Below are 17987 nucleotides of genomic sequence, written 5' to 3' on the forward strand. Positions count from 1 at the left end.
CAAATTAGTGAACAACGTGTAGATGTTGAACCTGCTCATGTTAATGCTTCTCCCTGCAAGCATAGCTCCATTCCAGTGTTTTTAACTGACTTGTCAAGAGAAACAAAAAGAATTGGAATATTTTTGGTAAGGTGGTGCACAGAAACAAGCAGATCTTTGTAATCTCCCCCATTGTTTTCTCTTTGCTCTGTCAGGTTAGCTCTGAAATCTTGCAGAACTCTCCTCAGTATGTGCTGAAAAGAAAAGCAGAAACTATTAACAATGGCCTTCAAGCTATTGAAAAGATGTTACAGCAGAAGAGTGAAAACATTGCAAAAGCCAAAGAAGTTCAGAAGGTAATCTTGCCAAAAAAAATAATCTGTGGGTGTTAAAAGATTTTTGATTGTTTTTACAGAGCCTAGTTTAGCATAAAGTGGTCTTCCTTTCATTTTATGTCTGTAAAAGAAGTACAAGCAAGCATTTAACTGGTGAATATTTATCAATTCTTTCTCACAGGAAAATCCATGCTTTTTTCAACTGTGAATCACACCAGTGATTCAAAGTGATGCAAAGTGTTCTCTTTTCATCATTTCAGTTCTGAAACCTTTGCAACTCATGTCCCACATGAAGAACAAATAATGCTGCTGTTATCTTTGAGCCTGACATTCTGTTTCCTTTCCCTTCTCTCCACGTGCAGCAAATCTGGGATATGCTGGACCTGTGGCATTACAAGCTCAATGAGCTGGATGCAGAAGTGCAGGACATGGTGGAGCAGAATTCCTGCCATGCCCAGGAGCTGATGGACATCCTGGTGGCCCCCCTGCAGCAGTACCAGCAGGTGTCCCAGCGTGCTGAGCGCAGAACTGCCATTCTCAACAAGGTACCTGCAAAGGGAGCAGCTTTTTAAAAATCCAGTCCTACCAAAAAACAGGCTGAGGGCTTTGCATGAAGCATCATCAGAGGCTGTCAAATGAGTAGAGTCATTAGCCTGCTGTGGCACAGCTGATTGGAGCTGAGGTTTCTGGAGTGGCTAGCCCAAAGGACTGGCTCAAGCCATGGCTGAGGGGTTTGTATGGGGGATTCTTGCCCCTGGGTGGGTGTTGAGGTGGTTCTCTCACTCTGCTAATGGGTCTATTAAAGTGCAATTGCCATATAAATTATGACAATGCCCCCATAAAATGTGAACATGCGAGCACCAAAATTACTTTGGTGAGAGGGGATAACCTGAAATCATGAAACTGTTTCAGAAAAATGGTTTTTATTTCACCATGCTAATTTCACTGACCATGATGCAAATGCATCCTATTTTCTTTTAATCTTCTTCATAGATGCATTTATCTTATACAACGAAGCAATTGACATGTGACTTTCTGTAAAATTCTGTCATTTCCTAGGCCACCAACAAGATGGAGGAATATGAGGAGCACTTGAAGAATGTGAAAGATTGGATAGAAAGCACCAACAGTTTGCTAAGAGCTGATGCTCAGCACAACTCTGCAAAAAGCTTACACAAGCATACTGATGAGCTCCAGGTTAGAGCTGGTGCAGATAAATGCTCCTTTTAGCACTTGTTGCTCTGTACAGATGCAGTTTTCCATTCTTAATTGTTAATGGCATAAGTAATTTACCATTTTCAGTAAATCCTTTAAATGAGAAATAGTTATAGTTGAGACTCATGAAATACAGATGTTTTTTTGTGCTGGACACACCTATCTTGTGCAAGTGCTGAGCTGTTGTACAATTTCCAGAAATGTGTGATTGTCTTCTGTAACCCTGCTGAGTGGCTAGGGTCAGTTTTTACTGCCTGCTTATATAGGATTCTTTCTATATTGTATGTGAGCCAAAAAGGCAGAGTGCTGGTTTATTATGTCTGTGTGTTAGAGGGTAACTTTGAAGTGAGTTGTGGTTTGGAAGGCTGTGCTCACTGTTTCTTCAAGGTAATTCTGGTTGATAATTTCAAAAGTCAAATGTTTGTAGTATTACAGGGAAGATCAGGGTCAGTGCCAAAACCAATTCTGGCAATTTTGTACTTAAAATTCGAATTTTCTGTGCATCCACTCCTTGGCTTAGACCAAGTGAGAAAGTTGGTGTTCTAAACATAGATTTTTGTAGTAAGACTAGTAAGAATTCTTGACAGGAAGTAGCTGCCCATTCTGGGCTGATATATTACAAAAGCATGCAGCCACAATGGGGAGAATGTGATTTCCAAAAGCCATGAATGTTTTTTGTGGCAAAAGCTTATTGTCTGCTGTGCTTGTGAAATGAATGTTTTGTTTGTCCTGGGCTGTGAAACCCAGTGGGTTTGGAAATGCACCCTGGGCTTGCATTAGAGTGGAAACATGCATTCAGTCCTTTCCTTCACACACCACCCAGATAAATGGATCATTTCTTGCAGCCCTCACTGTTCTTCATGGCAATGTTCACTGCAGTTCATCCAGTTCATTGCAGGGAAAGAGACTTCACATCACACACAACTGGCCTGATACTTCCTACAGCATTTTGTTCCTTCTAATCCTTTCCTCTATAACCACTGTTCAGCAGTGATGTATCAAACTTAACTCCTGTTTTGTCTCCAGATGGCTTTGGAAGACTCAGAGCAAAAGCAAAATCTTCTGCATGGTATCTGCATGGAGCTGGAGGAGCTGTCACCAGTCTTTGAAACTGACAGTGTAATGCAACAGCTGAATGAAATAGATGTTCAAGTAGCAGCTTTACAGCATGAGATTGCAGAGATTCTTCCACAAATCCTGCATGTGGCTGATGTAAGTCTGGGTGACTCATAAGTGCCTTTTATCAGAGCTTCATCATATGTTAGGAAATGCAGATTATATATTTATATATGGAAAACAGGGTGTAGTGCTGGTTGTTAGAGGTGTGCCAAGCAAGGAAATTAATTTTTTGTAAACAAACCATCAGAAGGCATTTGGTAACTAATTAAGCTGTAAAGTTCAGGATTAGCACAGGAGGTAGGAGGAAAGGCTGGGATGGGAGCCTGGGTTGGTTCAGCCCAGAGAAGCTTGGGGTGAGAGGTTGATATTGCTGCTGTTTGCTGCTACATGATGGGAGATGACAGGATTGGGCCAGGCTCTTGTTGGGGTGTTCAGCAAAAAGATGAGCAGTAACAGACCTCAGGTGTAACAAAGGAAATTACATCTATGTACTAGGAAGGATTTTATTTTTTTTTGGCAGTGAAATGGGTCAAACACTAGATCAGGGGCTCCAGGCAGGGTTAATATTCCCACCTCAAGAGATACCAAATCTCAACAGGATCAGACCCCAAGTGCCCTGGTTTGTTGGATAGCAGAGACCTTTCAAGGTCCCTTCCAGCCTAATCTACTCTGTGACTGTCTCTGTGAGACTTCACCAGCAGCTGCCTGTGGGTTCCTTTTCCATCTGACCTAAGTCTCTTCCTACTGGAAGCTGCACCAGTGTAATAATAGCACTTTCCTATCCTGATAACTATCACCACTGGAAAAATGTCTTCTCACCACTGGTAATTTCTAATGTAAATTTATAAGGATATTTCTTAATTCCTTTAGAAGTTATGGCTAAAAGTAATTTATAACAACGAGCCTTTTGATCGATAGCATCCATTAACATAACCTGCATATGCTGCACTCATTTTTCAGTATTTCTTTTTAAATTTCAGTGAAAGACAGAAATGCAAGTGGCTTTGGTGTTTGGGCTATCTACAAATACTCTTTGTTCCCAAAATCTAGGAGCTGGATGCCATTGAATCTCATGTGAAGGTGTTTGAGAAGGATGTTGCAGAAATGAAGACAATCCTGTCATCAGAAGATCTGTTAGAATTTTCTCCTAAAGACCAACTTAAACATGGACAGGTCTGTGAGAACTCCTATCTAGGCTTTTTTTTTTCCTGATCAATGTAAACCCTGAGGTGAGATTTTTGAGAGACCTTTTCAAGAAGCACAGTCATGGTTTGAACACAAAACACTTGAAATTAAAGCACTATTGAGAGTATGTGCACAGGGAACTCGAGTGTGTAACTGAAGCACGTCAGGTATAGCTGCCACAATTGAGGATCTCCATTTTTTGGGAAGTTTAGGGCTTGATTTTCAAGAGACACTTGCTGCACACTGCTCCACTTGGCACCAAATAGAAATTTGAAGTTAGAAAATTAGGTTTTGTTTTTCCAAAAATGGAGGCAAAATTTATCAGATGATTCTTTTAATTCACGCCAGTCCACAGTGGTATCTGCCTAAAACACAAAAAGCATGTGTTCAGTTCAGGTGAGAAATAAAAATGTCATCATACCTCTCATAGCAGTGTAACTCTCAGAGCAAAGCTGAGCAGCTTGGTTACCCAGAGAACAATTTTGTAATAACTACATTACATGGAAAAACTAAAGTAATATTTCTTCTGGAAAATGATGTTCACCTACTACTTCCTTAGTGTAAATCAAAGCCTGGGTAGTACAAAAAATTCCTGATACAGTCTGCTTATGGATGAGAGAATAAGAATCTCTGTTTCCGTTGGGGCGTTTTAAAACAAAATCTTCTTGAGAGGGAGTTTAACAACAATGTTAGTGATTAAAAGGCCTATAGGTGGTTTGTATTTATATTATTTTTTTCTTCTGGAGTTCCCTGCTGACTGGTTGGCTGAACAAAAGACAAAAACCAGAATTTGCCTAGAGTGACATCAAAGAATTTGCACCACTTTAACTGTCTTCACTCCCAGTGATGTTCTGCTTTGAAATTAGCTGCTTAGTAAATAGAAACTGATCTGAATGTGAGCCTTTTTTGTCACTGTGCAAACTTTATATATACAGAAAAAAACAGAATTGTAAATATAACTTATATCTTCATCTTGCTTGAGACATCCTCAATGTGGATTTTCATTTATTTGTTCCAAGAACAAGCATCACAGAATCACAGAATATTCTGAGTTGTGAGGGACTCACAAGGATCATAGAGTCCAGCTCTTAAATGAATGCCCCATATGGGGATTAAATTTTCTTCCTTCTTAAATGGGAAACTCACTAAAGAGAGCTTTTGTTCATCATTAGTGTAGTATAAATTTGTGGTGTTGAATTTTCTAACTCAATATCACATCCATCATCTCTGTTCTACCCTGACAGGTTATACTTGAGCATGTTGGTCCCATGCAGAAAACTATTGTTCATATACAGTCCTATGAAGATGCTCTTCAGCTGCCAGGGCTGAAAATGCAATCTTTCTCAGTCTTTCAAAGAGCAAGACAACTCTTGAGAGAACTGAAGAAATTAGAAAAAATTACTAAGGAACAGAATGAGCTGCTGGAGGTAATTGATTTTTTTTTTTTTCCTATGGTCACCTGTACCACCTTTTTTTAAAGTAATTTTGATCTTTAAATGCTCCTGCTTTTGCAGCCATATAGTTACACCTACTGTGTCTTCTATGTAATGGTTTGGGGATTTTTTTTTGTTCTTTTTTCTTAATTAATTTGATCCTGCAACAAAGCACACTGAATAGTCTTGACATACATTTCAGATTTCCAATTCAGTCACAGCTGACAACATACAGTGGAAGGAAGGAAGGCTCAGGTGTTGCACTGGTGATTGAAGTCCAGTGTTAGATGCAGGCACTCACCAACTCCTGAAACCCTCCTGGACCATGGAAATTCTGGTTGACAGCCATTAGACAGCAATTGCTAACGTCAGAAAGTCTTCTACTAATCCAAATCAGTGAGCCAGGAAATTGGCCATACCCTACAGCTGTGTTGTGGTTAATTCCCTGTTTTGAGGCAGGCCAGCTTGTGTTGGGGTCTTGGAGCTGCTGCTGGCCAGGCCAGCTTTGGACACAGAAGGGAAACAGCAGCAGGAGAAGGCAATGCTGGTGGGGCAGGGAGGGTTAACTCAGGGCCAGGGAGAGTTATGGAACAGCCCCAAACCTGAGGGAGTTTCTGTGCAGCACTTCCCTGAGCTATGTGGTTGTACCAGCTCAGGGAAGTTTTAATTCAGGAGCTGGTCGTGCTCCAGTGCCCAGGCTGGAGGAAGTCTGGGGTTCTGTAGCACAGGTTCCCACGGCAGCAAGAAATCAAAGTTCTCATGTGACCCATCCATTTCTGGGCAGGATGCTGACAGCACCTAGGAAAATGTTACATTATCTTTGCTGATTTGGTTTTCCTGAGCTATAAGGGTAAAGCACAATGCTTTAAAACATCTATCTGGGCATTTCAGAGGCCAGGCAGACAAGTGGCAGCTAAAACAAGAATGTCCATTTTTGATTTTCACTTTGAGAAATTAAGAGCAAAACACAAAGAGAAAAACTCAAACATGCCACATGAGTAGTGCATGCTTGGAGTCAGAAAAAAGCAGTGACTATATTAGATCTGTATAATCCCTTCAGTCTTTTTTTTTCTTTTTTAGTCCATACAATTTCTTAGGTCCAAAAAATGGATGTGGTAAAATGTACCTTTTTCACAGTTACCAGATCAAATAATGGAGAATTTTCAAAACACTTTAAAAGCATCAGAAACAGGGTGCTTTCCATTTATCAATTGTTGTAATGACACTTGTAACTGGTTTTTGTGTAATATTAGGTCAAATTTTAGATTTTTCTCCGTTTTGTAAAGCTGTGACCTTTTTTTGCTCAGCATTTGCCTTTATCTTGTAGACACCCAACAATCTGTAGCTGAGTGAAATTTCTTTGTGAGAAAACAGATTGGAAAAATTGCAATTCTTGGCAGCTAGTGTATCAAACTGTGCAAAAGAGATTTTTCCAGTGCCATTGAATGGGTTGAAAGCAGCAGTACTACAATACAAATGCAGCACCAGCTAAGGTGTAACAAAGGATAAAGACATTAAACCATGGCATTTTGAGTGCTGCATTAAAAAGGTGGTGAGAATCCTGCTAGAGAGGAAAGCAAATGGGAGCTAAGCTTCCTGTACAAATATATGCATTTTTTCCCCCCCTGGGGATTAGTCTTTGGATGAGTTTGCCCATATTTTGCTATAGATGAGGCAATGGAATATTGCACCAGTAACTTTTGTATAATTAAGTTGCGTTGTAACACCTGAAACAGTAAGTCAGAAACAAAGCCTGTCATAGATACTGAAAATGCTCTGGGGCAGGAGTTTAAGTGACTTAGTTCTCTGTTGAATGTTGCCCTCTGGTTTTTTATTATGGCCTGTTAAGTTCCACACCTAAATAACGTCATCAGGAAGAAGATCTGGAAGCCACATCTGCTTCTACTGGTTCTCAGTGCAAGAAAGTGGTATTATTTGCATATCTGATGATTTACTGGTCTCATTTTCACTAAGCTCTTCCAAAACAAATACTCTGTGGGTAGGTGGGCCTTTTCCATGGGTAGGTCTTCTGGAGTTAGCACGATATGAAAAGCAAAGAGCAACTGTTAGCCAGGAAATAACTCAAAAGAAAGGCAGAACTTGTAGGAAGAAATCCAGCCTCACATATATGGCATAATTTGTTATATTGGATAAAGGATAGAATAAAATTTTCTTTTCCCTGAGTAGAAGGCAGAAACTAATTAATTATCTTCAGGTAAGTGACTATATTCATATATTGGTCCATGACAGAAGACATTGCAGTCTCTATACAAAATATTCAGACTCTTTAGTTAGTCTAGGAAATTTGAGGTAGGATTCAATTTATTATTAAACAGTCCTATTCATATCAAATTGAAGGAGTGAGTAAGAGCATCTTCCCTTTAGGAGCTCTTCTTTTACTTTCTCATTAAAGCTGAGCAGAAGACCTATTCCTTTTTCTTTCCTCTCTGATTCTTTGCCAGTGGCACTAAGATTATAGGCCACAAATATCTTCCCCTTCAAATTGGTTTTCTTTTCTTTTAAGTGAGGAAAATAGTTTCTTCTCACTTTTAACACCTGTAAAATAATAATGGTTATTTAGAACCTTATTAGCCTGCATTTTTTTCAGAGGGAGTGCTGCTATGAGGAAGTGACTGAAGAAATGGCACTGTTGCTGTTGATAGCAGGAGAGACTCTTTGCTCTGTGAACACTTTGCAGTGAAGTCTTTGACCTGTTGGGTCATTCAGGTGCTGCTGGCAGCACAGGAGGATCAGGCCTGTTGACTTCATTGTTTCTTTATTACTTTTTGCAGGCCCCTCTGGGTCCAGAAACACAGAGCTACCAAGTGCTGTGCATATTCAGTGTTTTCACAAGATATTCTGACTTGTAGATGTGACAATTTCCTAATGACCTGAGACATGACAGGCTGTGGCTGACAAATATGAGTGTGTGGGGAGATTGCCCACTAAAATGCATGGACAGCAAAGCCTGGGGGGCAATGAGATTTTGCTGTCACTGTCAAATGACTAAAAGTGAATTTGGCTGTTTATTACATACCATATGTTTTCCTATAAGCCATGTAAGCAGAAGAAGTTCACATGCTGGGAATGCTTATCATTTTTATTGGAAGTATTCAAATAGTCAGGCAGTGTGGTTGGGATATCCTCTGAGCTGCAGTGTTTGCCTGGTGTACAGCACAGTTCATTTTGAGCACTTTCATTTTTGGTTTTGCAGAACTAGCTGGCAGTAAAGACTTGAGCACCAGTAAAAACCAGTCAGGCTTTCTACTTGATATGAAACCCTTCAATTTCTCTCTTTTTGACAACCTTTTCTAAGTTGCAATGGATGTGGTGAGATCTGCTCCATTTCCATTCCCTAGCCAAATTCATAGTTCTGCTCTGGAGCTCCTAGGCAGAATATTCCACCATACTTCACCTTGTGGGTAGAGCAGCTTGTTTGTCTTTAGCAAGTGAATAATAAACTTAGTGAGGGATGGGGTTGTGCAAAGTTAGCAGAGCGAAACAGATTCTAGTACACAGAACTGCAGGTACAAAAGAGGCTTCAGTACTCTTCAATTCAACTTTGTTTCCTTACTGACTTGTTTGTTTATGTAGTCCTTATTTCAAAATTATTTATGGAGATTGCTATTTCACAGGAAACTGTAAAGAAAACAGAAGAATGTGAGCAAGAAATTGAAAAGTTGAAACAACTCCTTAAGAACAATTTGGGTGAAATATCACATGAAGATCAACCAGAGGCTCAGAAAACTCTCTGTCCAGAGGTAGGTTTCATTCTTTTTATTCTTCATCCTGCCTGACACTAATCATGATGATGCAGAGCGCTGAGAAATAGTGGTGTGCTTCCCTTCTCCACCAGCTGGCAATTGAATGCCATAGTGTGACCATGCAATTAATTACAATTAATATTATTTTGCAAATTTGGTATATCTTTCATAGTATACTCCTTATTGATTTTGGTGTGTCATTTGTGCTATATCACCTTGGAAGAAGAACTGGGTTCTGTTTTGATGAAACAATATGCAGCACTGAGAGCTTACCTGTGCTCAGCATCCTGCTAATTTTCCTGAGGTGGCAGCTTGGGATAGTGCCTAAGAAGAGAACCAAGTCCCTTTCTGATGACTGGTCATGCAATGCTACTTTTGGGGATTCTGGTTGGGGTTTGATTCATTAGACTCCTTTTTTTTGTCCTCACTGCCCCACTGTGTTCTCATCACTGGTGATTGTGTTGCTTTTCTCTCTACAGTCAGCTGCTTTCTGTAATGAATGAATTGATGTTTTTAATGCAAATATAAGATGTGTTTTAAGGATAGCTCTGCAGAAGTCAGGAAATTACTAATTAAATGTAATAACTATTTATAAAGTGCCTCTGAAATGCTCAGTTTTTTCCAGTCAGTCACAGTAAAGTTAATACACTTAGATTGTACTTGCCTAATAACTATAATTACTCAGTAGGCTCCTAAGTACATAGCTGCTCTGCTGTCAGCTGGTTGGGTGTTGGAGGCTTGATGTAGTGCTCAGCATGACTCATTTCCTGATTCTTCCTTGTTTTTGTCTCTGACTGTAGGATTTTATGTTTAATAGTTCTTGTTTTAGCAAAAAACTTGGCAGATACATCATTGCATTAATAGAAGTGGGCAGTGGAATTGCCCATCTTAGTGGAGGATTTCAGAAAAAGAAGTGATTTTAAGAATGAGTTGGTTTCTGAGGAGGTTATGGCTAATTAAGTTTGCAAAAGAGTAGCTGGCAAATCTATGTTGGCAAGTCTCCTGCAGTGAAATAAATAGATATACTGTTCCTGGTGGACATTCATAAATCATGCCAAATTTTAATGGATGCCTGTTACTTCATTTCAGTGACATTTTCTTTCCTTTACCTTTGGATGATTTTATCTTGTGGTTTTGAGTGTACAAAAGGAAGAAAGGATTATCAGAGCAGAGTTCCCATGTCTTTTGAAAATTTGCTGGAGCTCTTCCCTCCACCTTTCCTGTCATGCTGCCACCCCAGAGCTATTAAGAGAAGCTGTAGTGGAGACAGGAGCAGCAGTCTCACTGCTTTCATCTGGCACAGATTAATACCTGCATCACATCACTAATGACAGAGCATGCTGTGGAGCCAGTGCTGTTCTCACTTCAAGCCTGGCATCAAAGCTTGCTGTGATCAACTAAGCCCAGTGTGCAGAGGGATATTTAGCCAGGTTTCACTCTTCTGAGCAAGTAGCAATGCTTCAAAGAGCTTTAGCACTTTCAGTAATGGAGAGAGTAGGGCAATTCATTCCATGTCCTGTCTTACTCTGTTATTTGCTGGGATTTCTTGGTTCACCTGGAGGCTGGGTGGTGAGGAAAGCCCTGGAGAAAACTCTAAGAGCAGAACACTGGCTGGAGGAGTAGTCATGGCCAGGAAGGAGACCAAGACAGATTTATTTCCCCCTCTGTTAGTGCAGTTACTAGGATTACTGTTTAGTCTCTGCAGAACGTTAAATATTTTCCTTAAGCTTTATTGGGGTCCACTTATTTCTCCCAGTATCACATTCAAAGACATGGCATCATTTTGGCCCTAGCCACATCCCCAACACCCACCAAATGGTTTCTTTCCTTTGGGCCATCTTCAGCAAAGACTGAGCCCTGAGCTACCCTCATTTGCTGGCTTTGCCCTCCTCAGGGCTTTCCCAAGTGTTCAGGCTGCCAGGGAAGCTGCTTGGAAGTACCATCACTGTGTGACACACAGAGCAATGTAACCCTTCTGCATTCCCTTGGTCCTGGAGGAAGCTGCTGCTCTCATGGATATTCAGGACCTAGTTAGAATTTGTTCCAGCCTGCTACATTTCCTTCCACACTGCCAACTTGTGCATCACAAGTGGCAAGGGCTGTCCTGAGCTGGATCTGTTGCTGTTGGTTTGCATGTACCTGGACATCTCCTGCAGTGACAATGGGGAACTGTCCCAAAGCCCAGAAAAAGGAAAAGGGGGAAATAGCCCCAGTACCAGTAAGATACATCCCTGGTGTCATCTGTAACATTGCTGTTTGGTTAAATGAGAAAAATGGATGCTTACAGATGTTGTTGCTCCTTAGGGAGAAATGGAAGCTGTAAAAGAAGAAATCATAAAGCTGTGCCAAAGAAAGGAAGATTTCCTTACCAGGATGAAGAATTCCATGTCTGAGCTTCACCAGTGCCTACAGCAAGAAGTGCCTGAAGCAGCAGATGAACCTCCAACCTCTATATTGGCCCAGAATGACCTGATTGGGACTGATGTTTCTCCTCAGCAGGTAAGTGAACACTCACCTGAGGGCCAAGAGGGGAGGTAAATAACCCTTCCTGCTCCTGGAGGAGTGGCATGTGAGAGAGGAGCACCCCTGCCCCTGTGAATCAATATTGTCTCTCCTCCCCTTTGTGTTCAGAAGGACTGAGTGTGAGGAGAAGGTAGGAGAGGTCAGCCTCTGGTTATTTCTTAGCATTTTCCACTTTCAACATGAAGTTTGCATCAATCAACAGCAAAATGCCCCATGTGTAGTTTGTTGATAACCAGTTGTTCTGGGATTTTCAATAAATTATTTTCATGGGGCAAAATGAGATTTGTCCCTTTTGTAGCTGTGCTATTGAAACCTGACAGCATCAAATCCCAATTTTCAGAGGTGCTTAGAACCTGCAGCTTTCAGTCACTTTAATGTAGGTTGCCAGATGTTCAGTGCTTCTCCAAAAGTGGATCTCAAGTGGTAAATTTGTTTTGGTTTACAGGCAGAAGTGAAGAGGCTTTTGCTGTTCTTGTCATGATTAATTGGGTTGTCTCTGTGTGTGTGTTTTTGTAGTTGAAAAAAAGAGGAGTGATATCTCTTCTGCCTTCCTTAGATGAAGAATCAGAAGACTGTTCTTTACACAGCAAGGTGAGTCCAGTGTATTATATATATATTTTTTTTATATATATATATATATATATTTTTATAGTTGTGTATGCAAGGTAGAAGATTAAAATATCCTTCCAGGATACAAAGGAATTGCACTCAAGCCAGTGGACCAATATGCCAGTGGCAGTATTACACATCACCTTGTTCTGTTAGGTGTGATCCTGCTTTTGGTGGGATTGCCTATTTGCTAATGCCCCCTTTGTGGAAGTGTTAAAGGCAAAATTTGGCCTTAAATACCAGTGTTTCCATGTGGAGGTGGATTTCAGAAAGAATTAGCCTCTGAAATGCCAAAACATAAACAAAAGAATTTATTCATATGTTTGAACATAAGAAAAAAAAGAGTGAGATTGGATTATTGGGAGAGAAGTTTGGATAGAAGAGATTTCTGGTACATTGGGAGACACTGCCCTACTGGTTGCTCTGAATCTGAGGGGTCTGAATGCCCAGGTGAACTGCAGAGGGGCAAAGTTAATTGCTTTTGGGAAAAAAACTCCATGGCAAGACAGAGCAAAGAAGTCTGAACAGCCTGGAGAGCTTGTGCCTCACTATTGATCCAAGCACTTCAGTTTCAGGGTTTCTCACTCTACACCTTCACTGGTGCAATTTTCTTTACATGTAGGACTTCTTAATGGACAGGACAGGAGAAGGATTGATAGTGTCTTGTTGGTTTGCTGGTTGTTGGTTTGTTTGGGGTTTTTTTTCTAGCTTTTTTCTTTTTAATATTGTAAAACATGAGAATATTCTGCAGTCTCTAGAGAACATTATCAGTGTCATCCAGCTGCCCCATATCTTGCAGTAGAGCTATAGAGCAAGAAGAGAGGTGGGATTTGGGAAACACAAATATGGATAGATAAACAAGGCAGAAATAAAGTGTTATGAGAAGTTTGCAGTGCTTTACATTGCCTGGAGGAATATCTGAGCTTCCTGGTCAGAAGCTAAAGCTGAGCTGTTACTGCTTTCAAAGGGAAGTACAGCCACAGAGAAAGATGCAAGACTTTGGCCTTCAGAAGGAGATGATGAAAAGCTCAAGGAAGACAGTGCAACCTCTTGGTCTTCTGGTACCTTGTCAGATGGCATTGTTCAGGTAATGCACTCAGGTTTCTCTCTGTGGAGGTGGGAACTCATCTTTGTGGAAAAGATCTGCACAAGTCCTAAGTATTGCTGAAGCCTGCACTGCAAGAGAAGTGTAGGAACGCAGAACAAGGTGGCCAAATTCATATCTTCCATCTAACACTAAATCTTGCCATTTAGAATCTCTTTTTCTGTTGTACATGCTGGTTGGACTCAGTGACATTAAGCATTTGTTCCAATCTAAATGATTCAATGATTCCAATTCCTTTGAGCTTCACAAAACCCCCAAGGGCAGAAATGCACATTTAGTAGCAGCAACTTGTTTCACTGATTCCTGAAAAGGCTCTAAAAATGTGAGGGATGATTTGTGGAAGAAGTTCACTTTGTACATGAGGAAATCAGTGTCTGGAACACCCAACCAGGTGCAGTTTTGGTGCCATTTTGTTCTGCTCTTCATGGTGCCTCAGTAATGTTGTGACAACTGCAGTTGTTTGTTTCTGTACATCAGTGCTTCAGGCATAACAAAACTGCTCTCTGTGAATATTCTTGGGCCAGGACCACAGTAGGTTCAGGGGTTGCTGCTCTTCCAGACTTCTCTAGCACAACAAGGCAGTGGAACATAGAATCAGAAAGTCATTTAGGTTGGAAACGACCTTTAAGATCAAATCCAACCATAAATCAAGCACTGCCAGGTCCACCACTAAACCATGTCCCAAAGTGCCACATCTCCACTACTGCACATCTGTATGCAAGATAAGAAATATTTCCCCTATTGCCTCTCTCTCTCCAGGATGAGGATGTTTTAACTGAATCACACAGTAAACATGATGAAGAAACATCTCTGCAAACTTTGGAGGGCCCTGAAGGTCCTGGCACAGGCGATGGCAGTCTGGCTGTGGTGAGTTTGCAGGCCTGACCAAGGTGACCCCCTGAGTGAGTAGTGTGACCTACCTAGTGGGCAGAAGCCCTGGTCCATTGTGGTTTTGCTGCTGGAGTTTGCTGCAGTATGATATGGTGGGATACCTGCAACCCTTTGTGGGCCTCTTCCTGTTGGTGCTCTGGGTGATAAATTTTCAACTGCCCCTTGAAAGTGCAATTTTCTAGTGAAAAAAATGGAAAATGGAGCATTTTCAGCAAGGAAGCTGCTGTCATTCATACAGGCATGAATGGAGGAGTTTGAGTGATGTAAACATACATCAGCCATGGAATTTTTAAATGCAGTTACAGGAGTAATTGAGGAGCTTGACATGTGTTGCTGCTTTGTGGAAGACATGCAAAGGCTCAGAGAAGAGTGGGCAGCAGGTTAAATACAAAAGAGTGTCTGCAGACATGAGTGCTCCAGGAAGGCCAGGAGCAGCAGCTGGTGGCAGAGCAGCTTCAGCTTTTGGGATTACAGAGTCCTGGAGCTGTTAAAGTTGGAAGAGACTTCCAGGATCACAGAGTCCAACCATTCACCCAGCACCACCATGCTCAGCACTAAACCATATCTCTTTAAGTCACACATTTTTGAACACTTCAGGGATGCTGGTTCCACCACTTCCCTGGGCAGGCTGTTCCAGTGCCTGACAACCCTTTCAGTGAAGATTTTTTTTTTCCAATATCCTGTGCCAGGGGGGTTGGAACTAGGTGACCATTAAAGGCTCCTGCCTAGGCAAACTGTTCTGTCCTTCTGTGATGACACTGATAGTTGGAACAATGCATTTTGGCTCTCTTTTTTTCCCTGCCAAATCTCATTTTAATATGAAGCTTGTGCACTAGCACTGGCCATCTCAGTTGCCTGAATGTGTGCTCTGGAGCCAGGGGAGCATTCTCTTCTTGTAGTGTTGCTTCATTTACTTACTGATTACCAATATTTGCATATGTGGAGGCATATACAGACCTGTGCAGCCTTCCAAGTCACTGCTCTTTATCTCCAAGTACTTTGGACTCTTGTTATTGACATGTGCAATGCAATATTGCTTCTTCAAGGAGTGTGTGTGTTTAAGAAGAATTGCACAAGATGTCCTTATGTATATATATATGTATGTATATACATCTTGTATATATATATACAAGATGTCCACTTTTTAATTGTATGATCTAGAGCCCAAGTAAAGCATATTTAATTGTTGGACCTGAACACACACAAGTAGCTTGTAAGCATTGTCCAAGAGCTTGTTTTGCAGCTTCCAACTGCATTGCTTTTGCGTGTAACTCCCACAGAAAAACATCTCTCCTCAGGGGAGAACAGGTTAATGGTGAGTCATCACTCCCTGTGTGCTCAGGTATAGCTGCTGTGCTCAGGTAGATCCCTGCAGATGCAAATTGCTGCCTGGAAACCTGTTACACCAGATCTTGGATCACCTGCCTGCTGAGTTTCCCTCCTTTCCTTCTTGGTTTGTGGTTCCCCCCCCCCGCAAGGCTGGGAACGCGGCGACGGAGCTGTTTTGGGGTTTGTTGTTTCCACACTCTGTGAGCGTGGAAGTTAATCATCTCTCAGTGCTAAGGGGAGGGGAGGGAGATTACAAAACCAGGTGGCTCACCAGGCTGCTTTGATGTGCTTTCCTCCAGAGCCAGCAGCCGCCTCCAGTGCCCCACGCCGCCCTGGGCTCGCAGACAGCGCTGGATGGAGGGAGGCCTGCGCCAGAATCCATCCTCCTGCTGTGCCAGGCCCAGGTGGCAGAGCTGGAACAATGGCTAGCCAAAACTAAAATGTCCCTGGGCTCAGCCCCTCAGACCCCCCAAAGGCAGCAGATGGTGGAGCCACAGCTTGCTGATTGCCAGGTAAGGAGGTGACACTGCTGCTGCCATCCCCTTCCCCGGGCTGTGTCTGCAGGAAGGACACTGTGCCTGTTCCTCTCTCCTGCTTCAGCAGCTCCCTCACCCTCTGCACAGAGCAGGTGACTGCTTGGCTTCAGCTTTGCCAGGGTTTGGTTAAAATATCTGGTTTTAGAGTTGGGATCTGTATGCATCCAGGGGATTAAGGTAGAATTCTGGAGTCTATGTAAAGCTTTAGTTTTATTTGGATTATTTCCAAAACCATGTCTGAGTACAGTTTGAATCCTCTATTAAAAGGGAATATTTCATTGGTCCTGATCATAATAAATCAGCTAGAAACAAAAGAGTATTTTTTTTCTTTTGACATTTTCACTTTCTGCTTGTCAGAATGATTTAAAAGACTGGTCTAAGAAACCTTCCACACTGCTAACTTCTCCTTCTTCAGTTTTTTCCATAAACTACCAGCACAGAAAAATAGTGGCTTTCCCCCTTCCCTCAGTGAGCAGTGGTGATATTTGTACCTACTGCTGTGCACCTAGGGCATCCTCTTGCCCTCATGGCACCAGAACAAAAGGAGTGGGTGGTACCTGTTGGTGAAAATGGGAGGAGGAAAACAGGACTGGCACGAGGGGCTGGGTCGGAGGGAGCCCTGGCATGCAGCATGTGCAGATTAAAACAGGGCTGAGGCTCCCTGTGGTGCCAGTCTGGTGTGTGCCAGTTTGCTTCAGGCACTGAGCCTACCTAGAGCAACAAATTCCACTCACAATACCAAAATGTCCCCATTTTAAATTACTGGGAGACATCACCAGCTGTTTTGTTGTTGTTTTGGGTGGTTGTTTTTAATTGGAGTGCCTCTGGGTTTAGGCTGTGATTCAGCCAAGTGCTCAGGTGCTGAACTCTGTGGGAATTAGGATCCTGAGTGCTCCTAAGCAGCTGGCTGTGTCTGGATCCCATTCAGGGTTCCTGTCAGCATAGGCTTCACCAGGGCAGCTCCAGCTGGTGAAAACAAGCAGGCTGAATTCCTGTCAGCTTCAAACAATCTGGCTCAATATGAGGACATGAGCTTGGGCAGGGGAAAAAGGTTTTCTAGTCAAGATCTACACAGAAAAATACACACAGAAGGGAAGAGAAACAGTCTCTAGATAAGGGTGTACTATGTAATGCAATTAATTTATTGCAGTTGATTACTTTGCAGTTGAGTCATGGTACCTTTCTCCATGCTCACCCTAAGAATGTGAGTTTAAAGTATGCAGGGATGCACTTTGATTCACAGCAGCTTGGATCAAAAATCAGATCCCAACAGTTTACAATGGCCTGGCTGTCACATGGAAACATTCCTATGTGCTGGTAGTTCAGCATCATTCCTCCCAGAGTGATGTGAGCTGTGTGTGCAGTGCCTTTCTCCCCTACTGAGGTGTGTTGTCTTCTTGGTTGCATTAAATGGAGTCTGTCATTTCTGCTCTCCTCTTTTATTACTTGATACCTGAGTTAAGATAGAGCATCTGCAGGAGGCTTGTTTGAAACAGTTTTAAAACTAACTCTGTATAAAATGATAAAAAGACTACATTGGAGAAAATCTAGGGGGATTGCAGCTATTTATCTTTTCCCTGCATATTTCTCTTCTGTTCAGAGAGGGGAGGTGTGAGCATTGACTTCAGAATGTTGTCAGAAAAGCAGTGTTACACTTCTGAGAATGAGTAATTATCTGCTGTCCCTTCTAGGTGAGGTTATCAGAGATTGAACAAAAGGTCCTTTCTTTACTGGAAGATTGTGGAGATAGTGCAGACTACCAACAAAAGACAGAGGCTCTTTCCTTGAAGCTGAAGGAGGTGAAGCGCAATTTGGAAAATGTCCAGATGATGCTTCAAGACAAGCACAGTGAAGAGCAGGTAAAGCATGTGAATGTTGTGCAGGGCAAGAGTTGAGAGTCCTGGTGCTTTATTGGTCTGTGGTTACAGAAGAACAGTTAGAGCTCACCATGTGAAGCAAGGAAG

The 17987-nt window shown here is 41.9% G+C and overlaps 1 protein-coding gene across 1 annotated transcript in view; it reads left to right on the forward strand.

The window, feature by feature from the left end:
* The window catches only part of SYNE2 (spectrin repeat containing nuclear envelope protein 2), a 159082-nt gene that overhangs the window by 70054 nt on the left and 71041 nt on the right, over positions 1 to 17987 (forward strand). The window contains exons 56-68 of the mRNA XM_071426258.1: positions 195 to 335; positions 677 to 859; positions 1374 to 1511; positions 2556 to 2741; positions 3699 to 3821; positions 5078 to 5260; positions 8902 to 9027; positions 11335 to 11529; positions 12070 to 12144; positions 13130 to 13249; positions 14027 to 14134; positions 15787 to 15999; positions 17715 to 17882. Of these exons, the coding sequence (XP_071282359.1) occupies positions 195 to 335; positions 677 to 859; positions 1374 to 1511; positions 2556 to 2741; positions 3699 to 3821; positions 5078 to 5260; positions 8902 to 9027; positions 11335 to 11529; positions 12070 to 12144; positions 13130 to 13249; positions 14027 to 14134; positions 15787 to 15999; positions 17715 to 17882 (1959 nt within the window). The remainder of the gene's footprint in view (positions 1 to 194; positions 336 to 676; positions 860 to 1373; positions 1512 to 2555; positions 2742 to 3698; positions 3822 to 5077; positions 5261 to 8901; positions 9028 to 11334; positions 11530 to 12069; positions 12145 to 13129; positions 13250 to 14026; positions 14135 to 15786; positions 16000 to 17714; positions 17883 to 17987) is intronic.

Source organism: Agelaius tricolor, unplaced genomic scaffold, assembly GCF_023055355.1.
Source record: "Agelaius tricolor isolate 1412-34295 unplaced genomic scaffold, bAgeTri1.0.p SCAF_5, whole genome shotgun sequence".
Classification (NCBI taxonomy): Eukaryota; Metazoa; Chordata; class Aves; order Passeriformes; family Icteridae; genus Agelaius; species Agelaius tricolor.